Genomic DNA, 23,388 nt, shown 5'->3' on the forward strand with positions numbered 1-23,388 from the left:
GTCGCGTCGGAAACGTGGAGAAGCCGATGAATGTCACAGTGTTCATCAACGACGGCCGTGGAAGGTGCCCGGCAGTTTTTGTCCATGAAGTAGCCTACGTTTTCCGGCAACCTGGAGGAGTTGCCAATGTTCATCAGCAGCTATGAGACGTCGACGAAGGTGTGTGGCTTTTCCATCGTGAAGAATCTGGCACGACTACAGGAGTATCTGAAGGGAGAAACGCTGGAAACAATACAAAAGCAGATCCGCTAACGAGTTTCATCAGTTTCGGAGTATTAGTTCAGCAGCTTGCCGATCACCTGGAAGCTACCGGGATACTACCCATTTGGTGAACCCGATGCCAATCCTGGAGATGACCGAGAAGCTACCCGCTGGAACGCAGCTTGAATGGGTACGGTATAGAATTAAGAGCAAACTGATGACCCTGAGGATACTATGATGAATGATGAATGATGGATGATGAAAGATGCAAGCGAAGTAGTGGTATACGGCGATGCATCACAGTTTGCTGAGCTACCGTCAAAGAAGCGGAAATCCCGAAGATGAGCGAGCGAAGGTTAAGTGCACGCACACGATGCGGCCGAAAACCGAAGTTCGAGTCCACCGGTGAAGCAGAGGACACCGTGCAGCATTTGCGGCAAAGTAGACCACCGAATCCGCAACTGCGAGAAGTTCAGTCGGTTCCAGCTCGCCGAACGTTGAGAGCGGTACGTATGGTGCAAGCTAAATGTCCGTTGCAACATCGACGGCTGTAAGGAGCGCCACAACCACTCCTTTATTCAGTGAGGTCTGCGAACTGCAACATCCATGCGATCCAGTCAAAACCCTCCGTCATTTTCCGCATGATGCCCGATCATCATATACACTGGTGGAGATGTCGCTGGTCAACCACTGAGGTGTTCGTGGTGTAACGCAACCGCTACGGGTCACATGGACCACCGGTGTCTCCAGACTCGAGAAGGATTCGCAGTGAGAGCCTCTCCATTCCAGCAAGAGGATCGGAACAGCGCTTCCTAATCAAGAGTGCGCACACCGTTGAAAGCTGAAAGCTGCTGCATCACACATTCGACGTTTCGAAAGTGGTTCAGCAGTTTGCACACCTCCGAGGACTACCGATCTTTGGCTTCAAGCAAGCTGCCCCGCAAATACTGATCAGACTGCGAGATGTTCACCTGTCGGCGCCATTTGAGTCGCGGATAGGCCGCCCTGAAGAGCCGATTGCGGTCAAGTCTAAGCTTAGATAGACGGTGTATGGACCGTTCGGCGGTGACGTACACGTCAGGTTAATTATCAGAACTCCAAGTCTGAAAGACGTCCTGTAAAAGCTGGTGTTTCTCAAGGCAGTATTTTTGGACCAATATTATACAATATTTCCACATCTGACTTACCTGAGTTACCTCAAGGATGTCAAAAATCCTTGTTTGCGGATGACACAGGCCTCTCCGCCAAAGGACGAAGCCTGCGTGTCATCTGTAGTAAGTTGCAAAAAAAGTTAGGATATTTTTTCTTCATACTTGCAGAAATAGAAGATTTCTTCTAATGCCTTCAAAACTCAACTAATAATATTCCCACATAAAACAAAAAACTCTTTGTTTCAAACCATCAAATAGACATGTTGTTTCGATGATGGGGATTCCAATAAATTGGTCAGATGAAGTTTTAAAGTTTTAGAAGTATCTTGGACTCAAATCAAATTTGACAAATATACAAAATGGCTGTATCCACTAATTAACAGAAAATCTAAACTTTGTCTTAAGAACAAGCATTTGATCTTCAAACAAATTTTCAGGCCAGCCATGTTGTATGCTGTACCAATATGGACTAGCTGTTGTAATACCAGGAAGAAAGCTCTGCAGAGGATTCAAAATTAAATTTTAAAAATGATTCTGAAGCTCCCTCCCTGGTATAGATTATATACGTTTTAGTCAAAATTGTAGGAATCGTCTATTGCTTCGATTTTTGTATCATATATTAAGGCTAATTTAGGTTAATTGAAAACGTTTTTTTTCCTTATATGCAGTTGAAATCAACACAATTGTAAACATTCTGAACTATTGAAAAGAAATTTAATTTTGTTAACAAAAGCTTGATTTAGTTGTACCAAATAAGAATGCTAGTGTTGCCTAAAACAGAACACCTAGATGTAAGCAGTATTGTGAAAAACTCAATTTCTCATAACTCACGCCAAAGGACGAAGCCTGCGTGTCATCTGTAGTAAGTTGCAAAAAAGTTAGGATATTTTTTCTTCATACTTGCAGAAATAGAAGATTTCTTCTAATGCCTTCAAAACTCAACTAATAATATTCCCACATAAAACAAAAAGCTCTTTGTTTCAAACCATCAAATAGACATGTTGTTTCGATGATGGGGATTCCAATAAATTGGTCAGATGAAGTTTTAAATTTTTAAAAGTATCTTGGACTCAAGTCAAATTTGACAAATATACAAAATGGCTGTATCCACTAATTAACAGAAAATCTAAACTTTGTCTTAAGAACAAGCATTTGATCTTCAAACAAATTTTCAGGCCAGCCATGTTGTATGCTGTACCAATATGGACTAGCTGTTGTAATACCAGGAAGAAAGCTCTGCAGAGGATTCAAAATTAAATTTTAAAAATGATTCTGAAGCTCCCTCCCTGGTATAGATTATATACGTTTTAGTCAAAATTGTTGGAATCGTCTATTGCTTCGATTTTTGTATCATATATTAAGGCTAATTTAGGTTAATTGAAAACGCTTTTTTTCCTTATAAGCAGGTGAAATCAACTCAATTGTAAACATTCTGAACTATTACAACAAAAGAAATTTAATTTTGTTAACAAAAGCTTGATTTAGTTGTACCAAATAAGAATGCTAGTGTTGCCTAAGACAGAACACCTAGATGTAAGCAGTATTGTGAAAAACTCAATTTCTCATAACTCACGCTTGAGATTTTTCACGCGTCAGTTGTCAATCACGCAACTCAGCAGTAAAAAAATCATGGATGAGTTAGCTCACCTTTTTGACTCATTTTCTTGTAACTTACACACGGCAAAGATTTCTTTTTAGTCTGGTAAAATTATAGTAATCTTTTCTAACGTGAACAACAACATTTGGGTTTTACGAGTTTTCGACGGGTTTTGCGACTGAATCATTTTTTACGGTTGATTGAGTGAATTTGCATCAAAATCTCAAGCGTGAGATTTATGAAGCAGATCACTAATAAGTTTGCTCTCACGGGAGCGAGATTTGAGTGTGAGTCTATCAACACTGCTTGTAAGAAATGAATGTAATGTTTAAAATGATATCCTTAGCATACTAAACAGAACAATTTCTTGCAATAAATGAACCCCAGATCTCGTTTGTAATTTGAGGTTATATTATATACCTGTACGTCAAAAATGTCTCCAAAACAAATAAGTATATAATCAAACTCGAGTAAATCGAGTGCGACCTCTCTGCGCCCCTTGGCACCCTACAGCAAGTCGCAATGTGCAGCATAAACTTCTCGACACAATCCAAACGACACTTGCTTAACATATGAACATCTCGACTTACCCGGTTCATGCCCGGAACAAAGTGCTTGTCACAAGATCGGCGTTGCCAAATGAGTTATGCCGCACACTTTCAGTTGCAACTGCAGCTTTCCGCGTCGGATTTCCGCAAATCTTCAACCCACCACACACGCGGTTTGGTCGCCCATAGACATCAAACGACGACTTGTTTGGATTACCTTATGGCAAATGACATCCACCGCGACAACATAACCTCAATAAACGTATTTGCAGTCGGATGGCAAGTTGGCCGTTTGTAATTGGACGTATCGTGCGATCGGTTCTCACATGAGCCGATAGAACCTTAGAACCAGTTCCACGTGCTGCTGCTGCTTCTGTCTAGTTGCGGTGGAAAAACATACCCCCAGTGACACTGACACTCGCAAACCATGTGTGAAGAATTGCGAGCCAAAATTGTGGGTCGTAGATGATCGTAAATTAAGTTGCTAGTTGCCAGTCCGGTGGCGGGTGATAGTTACCGTCTTTGGTTAGTTCACTGGTTTCAAGAATGTGACACTAATATACTGACTGCGCTGGGGTTTGCTAGGTTTGCTAGAATGTTCGGAGAGGCAAAAGATTTATGCGACCTATAAGAAGATGAAAATCCAGAATAAATGGAGCTGTTCCTCGTATAAAAATACAAAAAAAAAACTCAAATGGATATCTGTTTCTACTATTTGATAGAAGACATGTTTGTATATCCAATCAAAATTGAAAAATAGCATAAAACAATGTTTTCACATCCAAAATCGTTGTTTTCTTTAACAAGGGCAATTTATACCCAGTCCTCCTAATCACAGTGATAGGGACAAAACAATCTTGTATGTTTTTCGGAGGCTAGGCGATCCCAATCTTTTGCACAGAAGTGTATTTAGTAAAATTTGATGAAAATCATGGTAAAATGTCAAATCGATGTGTATAAATGAACCAATGCTTCACAAACTATAGGTTCCATTTTATATGGTATCATTTAAATTTATTCTCTTGCGCACTGTTACAATTTTTTACTTTTAGCTAAAAATTCGTTGTTTTACCGGTTTCGATGAAATTATGCATAAAATATGTCAATATTATAATGATGAATAAAGTGCTTTTTTGAGAGAGTATTTCTATTTTTTATTGATGCATTTAAAAAGAATCATCAGCATAATGTCAAACTAATCGTGCATTATTTTCTATCGTCTCTTACAGGAATCGAAGGTTTGGAGCACGTCGGTACGATTGACCCGATGAAGATCAGCAAGATCCGGATCCTGCAAGGGGATGGACCCGTGAGCGTCAACGCGTCCCTCTCGAAAGTGGTGGTGACCGGGTTCTCCAACACGAAAGTAGTTCGCAATGTGTACGTTTCGATTATTGACGGATGATTGGTTTTCATGGGGCAAAGTGATTTCTATCCTCAGATTTCCATCCATAGTGTCAGCAGTCGGGACTTCAGCTGGGAGACACACATAAGGCTGCCGAAGATGCGCATCGAAGGAAACTACCACATGCAGGGCCGAATCTTGGTGATTCCACTGAACGGTCACGGCAAATGCTGGTTCGAACCGAGTGAGTATGGATAATTTACGTTACACTAACTAGAAGTATAGATTTCGTGTATGCAAATGCTAATTTTAGAATGCCAGTGAACATGAAATATTTCAAATTTAGCTGAAACTTTGAACACTAAGCCAAATCTATGAAAATAATTGTGGATCCAAGTTCCGAACATTTTGTGTGAGCAATGTTTCCCGACTGTGCTACCCTGGTCCGTTATCTATTCTAGTGCTTTCAAAATGGTCCACTGGAAGCGTTGAAAGCTACGTTTTGAATTTTTTGATATTTGTCAAAGTTTCGCGATTTTAATATAAAATTTTGTTTGATTTATATTATGTAGTCTTGTCTCGAATAAATAACCATCTAATACCCAAATTTTTATTTTCGATTTAAATATTATTTTTCGTTATCTAAAATCGTTCTAAACACGTTCTGGGCAATTATTTATTTTTATTCGCGAATTTTTGAATTTTTTGTTTTTGATTTTTATTATTTTTATTTTTGAACATCCCTAACTTTTTTCATTTTTTCTTGAAGCCTTTTCTGGTTGTTGATTTTTGGCAATAATAAAAATTTAAATTTTTGTGGTACTTTAAAAATATTACATTTTAATTTTTTTTTTCGAAGCGTAGGTATTTTATTTTCCGTGTAACTAACGGAAAAACAGGGTTTTCCCCCTGGCTCTTCTTTTGTGATAGGTCGATCGTATAAAAATACAAAAGGTGCGGTTTTTTATATTACACGTTAAATTAACCCCGGGCATTTATAGGTTAAATAAGAATACAATTTTTCAAACAATTTTCAGAAATACAAAAAAGTTTCAAAAGTCATAAAAAACTTTTCTTATATGCGTGTTATGAGTCAAGGTTAGAGTTTTCAATCCCGGGAACATTTCCCGGGAAATGAGATTTCCCGGGATTCCCGTTTCCCGGGAAATGATTTTCTGTTTCCCGGGATTCCCGTATTTCCCGGGATTTCTGTATTTCCCGGGTATTAAAAAAGGCTATTAAAAAGAATTGACCATCCATTTTTAAACCAAAACTATAGTATAATTTACTTTTCATATCATTCTAACCAATAACCTTTCTAGATCACTAGTTATAGTTCGATTTTGATTTGTTGTTTTTTGTAATCAAATAGTTGTTGATAAATTGGATATCTCTTTGACGATATGTTTTTTTTTTTTTTTTTCAAAATAGATTATATGCTATACAAAATACAGGAGTTTTCGAGGGATCATCCATAAATTGAGTACGCTTATATAATTTTCATGGATTTAACCGTTACATTTTCCATCGTTAAACTCTAGTTGGTTTTTGTTCTAGTGCTTGAAAGGATTGATTCAATGTTGGTACAGGTCGGACTCGATTATCCGTTGTATCGATTTTTTTTCACTCCGGATAACCGAATCTTTCTAATAATCGAATCACTACAAGACAAATTAAAATCTGCGATAAAAGAACTCAAATATTATCTTTTTTCGTTGTTTTATTTATATGATGCAATGGCGTAGCCAGAAGTTATTTCTAGGAACATTAGGGGTCTTAGGAAGAAATTTTTTTGACTGGCATACAAAAAACATCTTTTTCAAACCCCCTTTTTTTACCTACCTCCAAAGCTGCAAAACCATTCATATTGTATATGAATCGAGTCTAAACATCCGGATAATCGAATTCCAGATAATCGAGTCCATCTTGTACATATTATTTGAACTTAATAAGATTTGTCAAGAATAATCTCCACATGGACTCAATATTATACTTTTTGTTGTTCTGAAACCTAGCGAACACAACGAAATCAATAGATTTTTTTGAGAAACATAAACAAATTACTTACAAGAAAGAGAATGAACCATACAAGTTAATTGGTTTAAAAAAATACAACAAAAATACGAATAATTAAACAAAAATAATCAAATTTGCTTTATTTTCATGCAGTTTTAAATTTCCCGGGATCCCGGGATTTCCCGGGAAATGGCAAATTTATTTCCCGTTTCCCGGGAAATCAAATCCCGGGAAATTTGGAAACTCTAGTCAAGGTTCAAGCCAAAAATAAAATAATTTTGATTTCCGAGCTACGAAAAAATACACAAAATCCCAAAGTGTAACCCGTCTAAAGGCGGAGTTGGGCATTAGAGGGTTAAAGCTGATAAGATTGAGAATCGCTTCATGGTAAATTTGGATTGTACCAGGGACCATGGTTAGAATCAAAATCAGCGTGACTTATTAATTGGCTACTAAGCTGACTAGAGTTGGACAAGATCAAATTAAATAATAATAAAAAAATAAATAAAACTCTATCGAATTGCTTTGATAATTATTTCACGAGCAATTTTGACTTATTGCTACCTCATGGTATTACCTCAGGGGGCTGAGGGCTTGTTGATACCTCTACGCCATTTCTGAACCTCTGGCTCTATTCACTCTAGCTGCGTCTCTGCTGTATCACATACATTTTGGGGCCGGCCACACGCCTGAGCCATGTGAGACTTTTTATGATAGATGCTCCTGTGCTTGTTGGTTCTCTGGACTTCACTTCGCTGATCGTCATGCTCTTCGGGCGTGAGGGGTGACTTCCGATACGAAAGCGCCCCGACGACCCAAAGCCGGCGATCATGATCGATACTACTCGGCGTAGTTCCCGACGTTGAAGCTACCCTACTCCAATGGAGAGTTCCCCGACAGAGGAATATCTGCCGGTAGAATGCCGAAGTCGGCCCAGCGGTTAGAGGACGACTTCCGGTATACTGGCATTGCGACGACTCTAGCCGGTGATTCGCTACGGACTCAGAATAGTCCCCAACGGTGGATCTATCTCACCCCGACGATGAAAGATCTCCCGAACTGATGCTATCCGGGCAGATGCCAAGGTTGGTCCTGCAATTCCGGTGGAGGGAAACTTCCGGTTCACAGGCGCCTCGACGACCATTTGCCGGTGATACTACGCGATCTACTCAAATAGTCTCCGATTGTGGACTTAACTTACTCCGAAGCTGGCTGGCCAGATGCTGTGGTCGGCCCTGCGATCGGTGGAGAGAAGCTTCCAATAAACAGGCGCCCCGACAATCATTTGCCAATGCTGTTTCGTGATCTACTCAGCTAGTCCCCGACGGTGGACTTAGCATACTCCGAAGCTGGCCGAGCAGATGCCGATGTCGGTCCTGCGATTCCGGCGGAGGGAAACTTCCGGTTAACAGGCGCCCCGACGACCATTTGCCGGTACTGTTTCGCGATCTACTCAGCTAGTCACCGGTGGAGGATCCGACTCGATGGTGGTCGGTATGGGCCCGAGGTCAGTCCTGCGATTCCGGTGGAGGAAGGCTTCCGGTTCACAGGTGCTCACCGATCACCGCGATCATCAGTGCCATTACCGATACTACGTGACGCTCGAACCTGAGACGAGACTCGCGAAGATGGTCTTCTTTTTCTGTGATTGCTGAGTTTTTTCTTATTCCTATTTGTGTTTATACCAATTATGCGCTAGCCGTTCAAATCCTCACATGAACCTCTCAGCAAAAAAAGATTGAGTTTGCATCACATCGAATCATAAATAGCCGTTTGAGTAAAATTTCATGCCAGCAAACGTAGCATACATTAGAAATAATTTTTCTTCTGCTTAGATTTATCAGCAACTTTGGAAAAAACTGCTCCGCTGACTGAGATTTTCAATAACAATTTACTTTGAACACAATGAGCCTATGCATGCTATAAAACGTTTGACTTTTACTGTGCGCCCTGTTTTCAAGTTGCCCGTTAGAGAGAGCGAGACAGCACCAACACACGGCGCACAGTAAAAGTCAAAAGAACAAAAGGATTTATGGCACGTTCAGAGGCTCATACTTTTCACTTTTTCAGCCATAAAAACGGTGGGCTGCATTTGACGTTTCGTGAGAGGGGAAACTGGGCTGCATATGACGTTGATATTTTTCCTCTTCGCGAGTCTCTCTCAGGCTCGAACTACTCGGCCTAGTCCCCGACGGAGAATCTAGCCTACTCCGATCGTGGCCCGACGCCCTCTGGTTTTCTCGTTATTTCTGCTGCAGCGATGACATGATATCGTTCTGTTCACCGCGTGCCACGTACTTACGTGTTGACACATTTTCTGCACGATCTTGTCGGGGTTTAAATCTACGTCGCTGCTTCCGAGCATTTCGTTCCGCACTTCCGCGTATCTTGGACAGTCAAAAACTACATGTTGCGGTGTATCCTCGATGTTTGGGCAGTGCGACGACTCTACGTGCCCGAATCTATGGAGATACTTTCTGAAACATCCATGACCTCGGGCTGAATTTTCCCATAGTAAAGAGTCAATTAATTAATTAATCCATGACCTGATAGTAACTATGTCAGGTAGAAGTTTACCTCTCCATGCTTCCTATTGATACACGTCGACAGGTAAGAAATCAGCCGGTGGGTCCATCTTCGTTTCGTTTCGTTTGCCACCTCGCCATAGATCTGACTCTGGCCGTATTTCGTACGTTTCTGACGCCTCTTCGTTGGTAACACTCAATACCCACCACCAAAGTTATGCAAATGGGGATCATACCGGCTATAACACATACAGCATACTCACGACTCGCCTTGCCATCAGCCGAAACGCTTTTCGCGGTTCCGCTTTGTTTCTAGTGCCTTACTTCGAGCAGGAACTCCATACCTAAATATCGATGACGACACGTTGTCTAGCAGACGCCTAGTACTGCTGCTTGGACCGCCCGAGTTTGGCATGATTCTCCCTATTGCGTTCATTGCCTTTTCGAACTTTTCGCATGCGCAATCAACGTGGTTGTTGAAATTCAGCCGATCGTCGATCATTACTCCCAGGTGCTTCAACACGCGCTTCGGTGCATACCTTCCGACGTTGACCTCCATCTGCTGAATCACCTTGCAGTTGCTGACTAGCAGTACGTCTGTTTTGTGGTGTACTATCTGCAGTTTGACTCTGCTCATCCAGCCCTCTATTGCGTCAATTGTTTCCATTACTGATATCTCCACTTCTTCCAACGTCTTGCCCATCACCGTTAGTGACACATTGTCCGCAAAACCAACAATTCTCACCTTCCTGGGTAGCCGCAGTGTCAAGATTCCGTCGTACATTCCGTTCCAATGGACCGAGAATGGAACCTTGAGAGATTAGATATTCAAAGCATTTTACGGTGCAGTGAGATGATGGATGATGAATACTTTTAACTGTGATAAAAATAGCAGTCGAAAACAGTCGCCTGGCCAAGTAATTAACTAAAAAGAAAATCAATAAAGAGAAAACGATCGCTGCAGTTACGCCCCTGTGATACTGAACGCGAAAATTGTTTGAATCACTTCTTAAAATAGGGGCCTTGCATATCTCTAGGCGTATAATATAAGTAAAAAATATCTTCCTTGATAAATTAGATCTTATATGGAGTCTGATATTTGAGTATCGAAATTACCCATATTATCAAAGATACCCCTAATTTTGAATAAACGCGGCTTTTACCACAAATGTTTAAGTGGTCACAAAATAAATCATTGTTCTAATAGTTTTGCTCATTCTTACACTTTTGAACTCTTTGCAGTACGTTGCTAATGTGCAAGATGTGGACCAAGACTGCGGTCAAGTTTACTTGCTCACTCTACCGAACACGCACACGTGTTTCGGAGAGAGGGGAACTACAAAAAGTTCAATAGATTGCGCCGAGTACGTTTGCTCACCAAGAGCACAGCACCCCAGCAGGTCGGAAGCGTTTCTTACTTTGCGTTCCGTACCTCGTTGACTAGCGCTGGGCGCGAAATTTCAAAACTGGCGTTGGACCGAAATTAATTTCGTGCTGCTGGCGGTGTTGGTTGAATGGACTGTAAAATGGCGTGAAGTTGTATTTTTGGTAAGAATTTTAACAAACATACTTTTATATATGAAATTTCCTACACATTTTGTATGTCGAATTCATGAAATATAACTCACCTTCTTTATTGACACATGTTCAAAAATGATCAAAAATCTAAATGTGTGGATTTGGTTGTACTTGCATATGCACTCTCAAAGTCATCACAAAATCGAAAGCTGGCTTTCAATTATATGAAACATCGCTACCTAATTAATAATTTATGCAAATTCAAACTCACTCATTTACATAATTCCTTTTATGTAATATTACTAAGGTTATCTAGATAGGATGGAAGCCCCGGTTTTCACAAAAACACAAAAAAAAAAACAAATAGAAAAATATAAAAAAATAAACGAAAGGCCCTGCATGTTTTTTAAATACTTCAAATGAAAGCTCCCATTCCATATTATATATAAACATTTAGGAACTAAGGAGAAACCTTATGTCCGCATTAAAAATCACGTTGATCAATATAGGTCACCAGAATCAGTTTCAGTCACATCACAGACAAACAGACTTCACACTCTCATCAACGTCCATCGATCACCTTTTTAACGGTCGATTCAAAAATATTGTAGGTGGCCAATCCGCTACCCGCAGCGCTTGCATCGTTTTTGTTCGTGCTTGACGTTTACACACTACCGCCATCTGTTGGCCCGTCGGCCGGACACACTAATTTTAGTATTGGGCGTACATGTCCTCGTGACTATGATTTTGTTCTAAGTGTTACGTCTGATTGTCTGTGATCACATTTTTTACTTTGGTTCCGAGTAGTTTTTGATCCGTTGAATCTGTTGTATGCTTCTTTGTGTCCGGTTCGCATAGTAACCGCACTATCGGTATCGATCATCCGTGTATATGTTCATGTATTAATTTAAAATTATATCTTTATCGTTTACCAAAACGAATCTTTTCCCATATCTAAACTCCCAGTGTTTTCTTGTGGAAGGGCAGAGGATTCCTCGGCTTCCATAAAGCAAGTAACACGTCAACATTTCCCTCCCATTCCCAAATTGACCTGCATTCGGACGCAGTCGGCGCCGGTATTGTTTGTTATAATACTGAGAGCACCAGTACTTACACATTGAAGATGCTACTGATCCTGAGTAGCATCTGTTGGTTCCCTGTGTAAGTGCAGCTGTTCTTGCAATAACGGAGTAGCAACTGCGGGCGGTTAATTATGCTCATGCTCATGTTCATCACATTTTTTACTTTGGTTCCTTAATTGGCCAATCACATTGATTTCTCATGAGAGTGGTCAAATAAGGAATACCCTGGTCGAATTGGGTGTATGGAAGGTAATTATTTAATGCTTTTATTTTTAGGACCAATTTTGACAAATAAATGAATGTAGCAATAAATGTTGCAAGCTAATTTGCTGTGTAAAAAGATGTATAATCCACTATGGCTACAATTGACGCTATGGTCAAAACTTAAGGTGTTTCTACCCTACTCTATCATTTAAATTTAGGACTTCAAATCTGCCCGCATAATCGGTGTCCTTTTTGACATCAATCAATAAGGTTTAAAACCTAACAGCCTCAATAAGATGTCCTATGAAGTTTCAAAATTTCGGAGGTTTATGAGTAAAGTTCATACCCAATCAGATTAAAATAAAAACATATTCTATCGAGTTGAGCCCAACTTTTTTCTACTGTTATTGAAGACCTTCGACCTGGTCAGCAAACTTAACCGGTAATCTCTTGAAGATAAATCAACAATGATACATGCATGTGGACTCAAAAAGTTACGATAAATGAAGTTTAACGTTTTCAGGTTACCGTTGGAATCCTTCGAATAAAGGCCTTTAGATCTATAAGCGTAACTAGTGACCGCTGATTATTAGGTTTACAATCGAGTACCCAATAATGTATGTTCTATCAAGTTTCGCAATGAAAGATTGTTAGCGGCAATACAAAATCTTCTTTGAGTAAGGGCCTTCGTATCTACAGGTGTAACCAAACACCTTTCGGAGGCTTATGAACAAGCAGAATCAAACAAATATATTTTGTCAAGTTTGGAGTCTAACGGCATTCTAGGATTATCCAAGAACTCAGGACTTCAGATCAATAATACAATTGGGGTAAATCAAGGTAACCATTTTCGGTGATTATTCACCTCTTTTTAGTAGAAGCCTTTAGATCTACAGGCAAATTTTGTAACCCTTCGGGTGTAAATGAATAAAGTCAAAAAGGCTCAATGAAATATTTTCTATCAAGTTTCGACATCAACGATTGTTTTTGAGAAGCTATCCGAAAACTGCTTGCTGGGGTTGTCCAAGAACTCCATTGCGTACATGACCTCAGATCAACAAACGCAATCAGTAACATCTAGCAGATAAATCAACAAAATTTACACTCATGGGCTTATACAAACATGTCTGAATATTTGCGTTCGGACCTATAAGCGTAATTAATTATTTTCTCTAGTACCTGTACTGGATAATATTCAATAGCCGTTGAAATCAAAACTTGGTAGAACCTTACTATACGAGTCAATATGGATATTATTCTAAATTACAGGGTTCTGAAAGGTCACTCATTACGCATGTAGATCTGATGCCCTGTACTACAAGTTACTAGTTTTAGCTCCACACCGCTCTAGATCAAATTCTTGATGTCGTGTCAAAATTTGAGCTAATTTGAATGAAAACTGAGACTGCATAAGCCCCTCAACTATCACTATGGGAAAAGCAAGCAATGCATTCATTCGCTCACATGCACTTAAGAATTAGAGCAACGCTGATACTGTTAGATACATTGGACAGTTATAACACTGACGAAAACCGCTTTTTTATTGGACGTCTCTGTGAAGAAAGAGATTTTTTCTATAACAAGTCAAATTAGCTTAAAGCTGGCATAGGTTTGTGAAACAAGTGAGAATAATTCACAAAATTTCACACAAACTGAATTTTGAGATGTTTTCCATTTCCATATAAAAAATCCATATACGTAATGATCTGTAAAATTCTATTTGTGCTATTGCTTTAAAAACATATAATGAAAAACTTCATGACGAGATAAAGATATATTCAGATTTTTTCAAAGTTACCCCGTGATACGTTACTCGTAGTACCTACAAGCATAGCATGCAACAGTATATGGAACGACATGCGGCGCGCTCCATATTGTATAACTTAAGGGGTTAAACAGCTATTGGATTTGATTGAAAATGCTGTATTGTATGTAATGTACATTTTCTTTTTGATATGATAACTGTGAAGAATAAATGGCATTTAGGTTGATTATAGTTATATGCAGTACATTGTCTAATATATGGCTATCAAATTTGTTATGAAAAACATACTAAAATCAGTTCAACGTGCTTTCCAATTCTAATATATTTTTTCCAACTGTTAAAATAAATATTGTCATCTGATTAGTAACATTTGTGGTGACTCTCTTAAAACTGATTGAGATTATCTCAAAAACTCGAAAACTGTTCAAAACAAATGTCAAACCGTAATACGATAAGGAAATCAAAATCAAATAATTCACTAATTCTTCAGTTCATGAAATGAAACGAAGTTTATCTGATGTTGGCTCAAACAAGTCATCCAAAAAACTTCATGACACAAAAAACGGTGACTGTAAGAGAATCATTTCGCCATGAATTAGTCGGCAGCTGAATCATTATCGCAAACAAGTGAATGCAGTGAAACTCAACTTGTTTAGGTGTACACGGTTAGGCGCACAAATGACAGCGAACTTGCCCCATCTGAGTAGATTTTATACATTCGCAAACTAAGTGTAATAGGAGAGCAGAGCTACGAGCAGTTTGATACCGATTCGCTGAAAGGCGCGAAACTGATTCGGTAGCTAGTACTGTGAATTTGAGCAAATGAATCGGGTGCAAAGTCATACTACAGCTTGAACATTGCCGTAGACTGCTGTTCGGTTCGGTTCATTCATACAATGTAGGTGTATAACTGAACGTTAATTTTACGCCACCAAGTAGGATGGGAAGATTCGAAAATTACGTTCATAATTTTTGTTCTGAGATTTCTCTACATGTTATGCAGTATCTTTATACAGCCAATTCTAAGTATCCCGATATTGCGAGAATCGTGGACTTTGTATCTCTATCGAGTCACAAAACAAAAAATAGGATCAACTACGGTTCAAATGACCAGATAGCTATAAAAACCACTTATTTCAACGAGATGTCGGCCATTTTTCACCGAGATATCGGCAAGCGTTACTGAGGTTCGGTAAATATTCATCGATATCTTGGTAGTTTAAAAAATATAGACACAGTCGCACTTTTTCATGGGAATCTCTCTCCCCAAAATGACGGACGTAATTTCTGAACGTTCCCTAAGCAGCGTTCACAAATGATTCCGATCTGCGGCTATTCGTCAGGGCGATGAAAGGTTCCAAATGACTAGCTAGGCGGAAAGTGGCTGGATCAGTGTCGGGGTAGTTTACTTTACGCTGTTGAATTTCGACCGAATGACCGACCGACTGACTGGTTTCATGGTAAACGCTTCATGAAATCATGAATGGAAGAAGTTCGCCTTATGGTAAGGTGTTCAATTTGGAGGGTTTATTATACGACGGTTTAACTGATTGCAAACATGGACTCTTGGGTGGCAGTTCAGTATTGCGTCGAATTCATTGTCGCAACCTTGTCGTGTATGGTGAGCCGATAAGGAATGATAATGCATCATCACTACAGAAGTGCGATACTCTGTATGTTTGGATAGGATAAGCTATGATTTTTAGCAGATTCAATTGGATATACATTTCGGAAAATATAGTGTTTCAATTTATGGAGATATTTTTTCTTAATACATATGGTCTAAAGGCGGAATCATTAGAGGATTTCGATATGATTTTTTGGTATATAATCAAGTATAATATAGACCCTTGTATAGAGTATTTCACTTTAACATGCAGGGTCATCATTTACATTAACATTGTTTTTCTTTTCTCCATTTATTTGTCTGAAACTCGACATATAATGCTAATGTACAAATTCAGAAAAGAGCATAAAACAACTTGAGCCCTTCTAGATGCACTTTGCCATGGAAGGTTTTACTCGGTCAAACGATCTGAAACTTTGCATTAAGAAGCATTTCAAAATGGATATTGTGGCCAATGCTCAGTATCTTTGGAAACAAAAAATACTCGAAATGAATCAAAAGGGTTTAGAATAAGATACATCTCCCTACATAGGATCATTTGAAATTCCGCTGAAAGTTCGTCAAAAATATTCCCAGAATTTAATTGAGGATTTCATCAGAAATCATCATGTAATGGGTTTCTTATAATCCAACTATTTGCCGTAGGCAGAATTTGTCAAAAATTTCACCAGGAAATCTTCGAATAGATATACATTAGATCAGATATACATTAAGAATCTTCGCAGATATCTACCAAAGATCGCTGTGATAGATATCGGTAGACAATTTTACTAAAACTCTGAAAAGTAGATTCGAAAGATTTCCAAAAATAGTTTTGGTGAGAGCAGTGAACAGTTTCGCTTTGTTTAATTCTTCCAATAAACATCATAGTTCTGATGAATTATTCAAGGATTTTGCCATGAAGTGGACAAATGTTGTAAAAAATGTCCTACTTACATCTAAAACTTATCATGGTTTTCACATTTCAAGCTCACCTTAAAATTAGAACCGATATGCGTTAAGTAATTATATCCTGCAAGCTAGATATACATACTTAATCTTTAACTGACAGAATTACACTGAAGGTAGTTTCCCAGTGTTTGTAATAGTTCTCTCTTGAAAACAAGTTAGGTAACATATTTCTCACATTTATTCATGATTAAAAAAAAAACACTTATTCTCAATAACCTCGCGGAGCCCTTGCGAACTTGTCACGCCCTCCTTAAGGTTCGCGGACCACCGTTTGGGAAGCCCTGCTGTAACTGAAAACACTGATTACGATATCATCTGGACCAATGTAACCTTTAGAGCTTGAAGTACTGATATTGCTGATTACGTACAATATCCGATGAAGCTAAGAAATCGAGTTATATTAAAGCTGTTTGGATATGCTGGAAGAAGTTTTTTTGCTTTACTTGCGATGTTGAATCTCAAAACTTAATGTTTGTTGTCTAAGAAACGTATCAGCTTTTTTCACGGAATCTCAACAACTTCGTGTTTATATTTAAGTCCTCTTCTTTACAATACATGATTGTCCTATTGCCGGAAACATGAATTAATCTTATTTCGAGCCGTATTAATTTCAATCAGTGATCACACTGGCAAAACATTTTTCTCATTTTTGAAAATCGTATCAGGGTGATGCTGACAGATCGGGCATTCTTGTGGATCTGGATCATTTTTGTAGAAAGGCAACACTTTTTTTAAACTAATAATCATGACCATTATATTCTTTGTTGATAAGTTGTATCAAACTTGAATAAAGGTCAATTCTTGTGCTTCGTTCATAATGACAAATTCCAGTTTGTTTGTTTGTTTCAGCCTAAAATCTTTTTTTGTTATTTATTCTATAAATTATGTTCTGTAACGCATAAAATCTTATCACTATTCACTATTAACATTATTGAATTCAGTTTCAAATACAATAATGTCGAACAGTAGTTAAGCTGAGGAAAATTTTTACATATAATCAAAGTTATACCAAAACCGAAAATCGATCACATGAAAAATTATAGATGCGTTCTAAAAGAATCTTTATGCAAATGTGATCAGAATGTAGAAATGGGATTTTCATCCAGATACTATTAAAGTTACCCTATTCTAAGGCAAATGGATCCATTACATAAAATTGACAAAGCTTGTGTAAACTCCACTAGAGGTACATAACAAAAATATTATAAAATTTTATCAGAATATGATATGCATATCTTATTATGATATAATTTTGTTAGAAACCTTTATCCACAGAATATATTGAAACTAAAATATATCATATTGTGTTATATTTATTTTGAATATGTTTCTATTTGTTTATTTTTAACAATTTTGTAATAAAATTAAATACACATCTGTGCATTTCAATCAACATGAGTATACGAATCAAGCGAAATATATATTTTTTATTTGAGAGGAATAAAAGAGAAATCTTTAGGGTTTGCAAAACCAGCCAAGCGGTAACAAAATGTTATGTTAAGTGATCAAAAAGTGACTTGTAGCGACTTTAAATTGCTTGTTTTATATCAAAACATACATTTTTCTGTCTATTGCACCGAATATGAAGTTTTATTAGACTCTGCTTATCCTTTCTTTCCCACAGCTTTGTTCGACAATTTAACTGTCAAAATGGGGTTTCTAAATAAAGTGCTTGAACAAAAGTTGTTGCAAATGAGCTATATTATCCAAATAAAAAAAAATTGATTGTTTTTCAATAGTTAGTTGATTGTTTTTTCAATAGTTTGACACTTAAGTCATTTATTCGATGTTCGACAAATGAGCGTATAAGTTTATACCAATTATTATTAAGCTAATCGTAGCGATTCGGTTTAGTTAGCGTTCGTCGAAAATCGGTGGATCACCTGTGCTACCATGGAAAAGAGAGGGTTAAGAAGGCCCCAAGGTTACCACTAAGCACTGTTATAAGTGGTATATGAGCAGCTTCATGGGTTTTCAGTGCCAATAGGCTCTATCTAAAATATTTAAGTACTTTTAGGCACTGTGTGTGACCTTGAGTACTGAAATAAGACGGGGTTGGTGCTCTAATGACTACCGCTTCGGCTTCATAAGCAGAAGGTCATGGGTTCAATCCCAGGCCCGTCCCTTTCCTCGTACTTTGTAGTTGTATTTTTCACTTACTTGTATCTACCACTCTTAATATATCACAGTTGATCTATCACAGTTCATAGCATTTGCTAGAACCCGAGTCGGACAGAATAAACCGTTTCCCTACGCTTTCATTCTTTCATCATTATAGCACGCCTCTCCTTACGCCTGATACATAGGCAGCCTGCTAACAAAACCAGCAAGCCTCTCTGCCATAAAAATTACCTTACCCCTTACCCCTTCCCGCATGAACTGGCGTAGACGCAGTGGTATGTACGGTCTACCGTAGGAGCCAGTTCAATGCATCATCAACTTCTTCCCCTTCCTCTCATTTGTCTGGCCACGTCAGGCAGGCACCATTATTGTTGCCTAAACATAGAAGATCACCAGCAGTTATACACTGAGGGTGTCTGTTGATCCCAAGCAGTCATCTGGTTGGTTCCTTGTGTAAGTGTAGCTGATCTGGCAATACTGGAGTAGCAACCACGGGTGACAAATCAAGCTCAAGCTCAAGCTGCGATCTTGAGTACTGAAATAAGCCGTATATGTGTACATAACGCTTTACTACAATGCTTGTAAGCCCTGTGGCCTCAATCAGCATACAGCGGCTGTGAAAGCTTTTGAAAGGCGTGACGTTTGGGTTTTGCCCCAAAACAAAACAGGACCGACGATGAAGTTTGTGAAGCATGCTAGAATTAGAAGTGGTTAATTTTGAATGGAAACAGGATTGTTGCTATGGGTGATTTTCAAAATAGACAGTCCTGGTGTCGTTATCCTGATAAGCCTTGGAATTCGGATAGACTCAGGAATGACCGGCCTCTTTTTCATCGAACCAAACTGTCTTAAATTCACGCTCTCTCGGTCGTTCCAGTGTACATCCGGATTCCGATGACTGCAATCTGTGCTACGACACTTGGAAATATGAATGAAATTGATTTTCGATTTCCTTAGGGTCAAAGTTATCATTCACTTCACTTCGTTTTTAATTTTGTTTGCCTTACATCTGTTGGCATTTCCAGCCTTCAACAGTTCTCTTCTTTACATACGAGGTTCAGCAAGATAGAAGCATCGATGGAGCAGATGGGATACGTGACTGAATCATCCAAAAAGACCCTGGAAAGACTAGTTCAAGTCTAAGGCAGCTTACAAAAAAATCAACTTGGGTAAAGCTAAAGATAAATATTTTTTTCCTTTTTTCTTCAACCAACGTGCTATATTTTTTACATCTCTCGATCCATAAACCCGGTACGATTAGGCAGTATACCAGCCAAAAATGGCTTCTCAACCGCCCTTATTCACGATATAGTTCCTATAAGCCCTGTTAACTACATTTTTAAATTAATTAAACTTCTTATTGATATCTTAACGAAATACAAATTTTTAACTGTATTCTCTTATTAGTATTTACTTAGTATTTTAATGTACTCTAAAGGTATGAATACTAGGGCGGTTCAAAATTTAAAAATGTTTGAGAATCCAATCTCCCATATGTTCCTTACCATCCTTACCATAAAAATAGTGTTCTGTGGCATTTTCAGCTTTCTAGGTGGTGATTTGAAGGTGTCCCAAAGACAATGTAGGTTTATATGGAAATTACTATGCAGAAATTTTGAGATGTGTTCCAAACCGGCTAGTACTGTAATGTAAGTACAAACTTATCATCCCATAGTAAAAACTCATTATTTAAACCATAATAAAGAATTTTTTTGAAGAGAGAAATTCAATCCGACAGAGAGCAGAAGAGATATTCCTGAGTATATTTGCTATAATATAGCTTAATATGGGATTATAGCCCTGCAAACATGTACAAAAAACTCAAACAGAATTTGCTCAAAGGGGATTTGTTTCTTCAGCAACATCCTTCATTAGCTTTGAAGAATGAGTTTTCAATATGGGATGATAAGTTTCTACTTACATTAAAGTACTAGCGTGTTTGGAACATTTCTCAAAATTTCTCCATAGAAATGTTCATATAAACCTACATTGTCTTTGGGCCACCAGGAAGCTGAAAATCTCACCGAACACTATTTTTACGGTAAATATGGTAAAAAGCATAGGTATGGGAGAATAGATTTTAAAACTATTTTAAAATTTGTATCGCCCTAATGAATACTTAAGTCTCAACATGATATTTTTTGTGGATTTCTATAAGAATTTTATAAAGTAGTCGTCGTAGTATTTTATTAAGAATCTTTAATTGCAAATCACTAGTATCCCAAGTACCCATGCTGTTGAACCTACAAGTTATACACATAAAACGTATACAGAGAGTTAGTTAACTTTACATTTACGAGGTCTTTATCCACTTTAACTGCATTTATACAGTAATACTAGCTTTATGTGCACCGTTTCCCAAGTTGCACGCGGAACATCTTTTAAAAAGATGCTCTCCAAACATATATGCATAAATTACAGCTTGAGCAGCATGATTAGTTCAAAATTTTACGAAAACTTTAATCACATACAAGCTTGCATCATGAAAACAAAATTAAGTTAGGGGCGCCCAAAGAGCGTTTTGCCAAGGGCACCACGAGACTTCATTACGGCGCTGACCCTATGAACTAGGATAATACTCTTACTTTACTTTACTTTTGCTGGCTCTACGTCCTTCAAGACATGACCTGCGCCACAATGTTACGCCAATTAACTCGGTCCATGGCTGCTAACCTCCAGTTTCTCGATCGCCCCACACTTCCAAGATCCTGCTCCACTTGGTCAAACCACCTAGCTCGTTGCGCTCCCCTTCGTCTTTTACCGGCCGGATTTGAGGTGAACACCATTTTTGCGGGAATGTTGTCCGGCTTTCTCACAACGTACCCTTCCAGCTTTGACGACCTTCTGGATACTGGGTTCACCGTAGAGTTGCGCAAGCTCGTGGTTAATACCGTGGATAATACCCATACAGGTTCAAACAGTAGAGTTCTACCAAAGACAAAATAATGACCTCCATGTCCCTTGCAGTTGCTCACTGCATAGTTTAAACTTCCGAGAGATCTTCGGTTACGCATGTATTTTCGAAGGCCTATACTCAAAACTATTTATTTTGCAATTCCTCATTGTAATAGGCTGTTTTTCATCACGCTAATCTGTCATTAAACGGCCTACTTTCCTGCACTAAATCATACAGTGAGGTAATAGTCATTATGCAACTGAAATAAGTTACGTAATAGTAGTTTACGGAACAAGTTGCAGAATGATGATTTACGACGAGTGCTGTAAAATTCGAGTTCTGCAACGAGTTGCGTACAACATTTTTTGCAATTTCGTAGAAGACCACTTGAGGGTATCAAAAATTATATCGGAATACACTCACCATTATTTTACAATTTTAAAAAAACTGATGTGTTACGCAACTCAAAACAGTTGCGTAATGAGAAAGCGTTGCGTAATGAACCATTACAGCACTGGTTTCAGTTGCGTAATGACTATTCCCGCACTGCACACTTCACTGCAGGAAAGTAGGCCGTTTCATGACAGATTGGCGTGATGAAAAACAGCCTATTACGATGAGAAATTGCTAAATAACTATTACGAAATGCCTTTTTCATGACGCAACTGTTTTAAGTTGCGTAATGGATCATTACACAATAATTTTCAGAAAATACAAAATAATTTTTGATTTTTGATACCTTCTGATACCCTTAAGCAGTCTTCTACGATATTGCAAAAAAAAAAAAATGTTGTAAGCAACTCGTTGCAGAACTCGAATTTTACAGCACTCATCGTAATTATTCAACTCGACAAGTCTCATTGGATAAATGTACGCCTCGTGCTGCAAACAACTTGTTGCGTAAACTACTATTACATTACCGCAAACAATGGTTGAACTCAAATCATGTGAAAAGTAACCTTACACAATCGTTTATCTCAAAACTTTTTTTTTGTTTGAGTTGACGTATGTATTGATCTCGTTCATGAACCTGCAAGAGATTATTGGTAACACTTATAGATTAGATTGTTTGTTCTCAAAGGAGTTTATGAATAACCGTAAGCAATCGTATGCCTCATAACCTGATGGATTAAGTTTTTTTTTTTTTTGATATGCTTTATTAAGCCTGTTTCAGTAAAACTTGTTAATTTGCTTTAGAAAAATCATAGGTTATGCGTATTGATTGGATGTCTCAAATTCGAAGGAATACTTGGATAACCCTAAGCGTTGAACTCAAAACATAATGGACCAGTGCAAGCACGAGTTCACTAATTTGACGTTTGAGAGGTGCCGGGTTCACTGGTTTCCATGGTCACATAAATAACAAGGCACCGTTAAAACGTCAAATAGTGAACCCGTGCATAGGCCCATACAGCATAATTGTTGGATCTAGCATGAGCATGAATTGAAATGATAAAGCTGCCCATGATAATTGGTTACTTTGATAAGTCTGAATATCAATACAACAAGGAGTGCATCAGTTCAAAAAGATAAACTTTCGATCATCATGGAGGATATAGTAATCTCTAGAATGTTGTTTTAGTTACCTTAGAAGCTTAAATGTTCCGAGTGTACAAAACATTAATAAGTAATGGTAGAAGTCGAGTCTAGTACACGACACTGAAGACGGCCTTACAGTTGAGGTCGAAATACGCGTATCTGTTAAAGGATACAAACTCTAGTGGAATTAAATGGTATAGTACTGAATTCGGTTTTTCATCTACTTCTTAAGTAATAGTTCTTTGCCGCAAATGCATTCAAATCGAATTCATTTACATGAGAATACGTAAATTGAAGTACTT

At 38.3% G+C, this 23,388-nt stretch overlaps 2 protein-coding genes across 3 annotated transcripts in view; one reads left to right on the top strand and one right to left on the bottom strand.

The window, feature by feature from the left end:
* LOC5570418 (muscle-specific protein 20) overlaps positions 1-23,388 on the bottom strand; it is a 184,286-nt gene that overhangs the window by 128,950 nt on the left and 31,948 nt on the right. The window lies entirely within an intron of this gene.
* Positions 1-23,388, top strand: part of LOC5570420 (protein takeout) — a 38,756-nt gene that overhangs the window by 14,878 nt on the left and 490 nt on the right. The window contains exons 3-4 of one of the 2 annotated variants that reach the window (XM_021843070.1): positions 4,727-4,863; positions 4,939-5,086. In XM_021843070.1, the coding sequence (XP_021698762.1) occupies positions 4,727-4,863; positions 4,939-5,086 (285 nt within the window). Of the gene's footprint in view, positions 1-4,726; positions 4,878-4,938; positions 5,087-23,388 lie in introns of both variants that reach the window. The other variant, XM_021843064.1, reaches the window with a different exon arrangement.

The sequence above is a fragment of the Aedes aegypti genome, chromosome 1 (genome assembly GCF_002204515.2).
Source record: "Aedes aegypti strain LVP_AGWG chromosome 1, AaegL5.0 Primary Assembly, whole genome shotgun sequence".
Taxonomy (NCBI): Eukaryota; Metazoa; Arthropoda; class Insecta; order Diptera; family Culicidae; genus Aedes; species Aedes aegypti.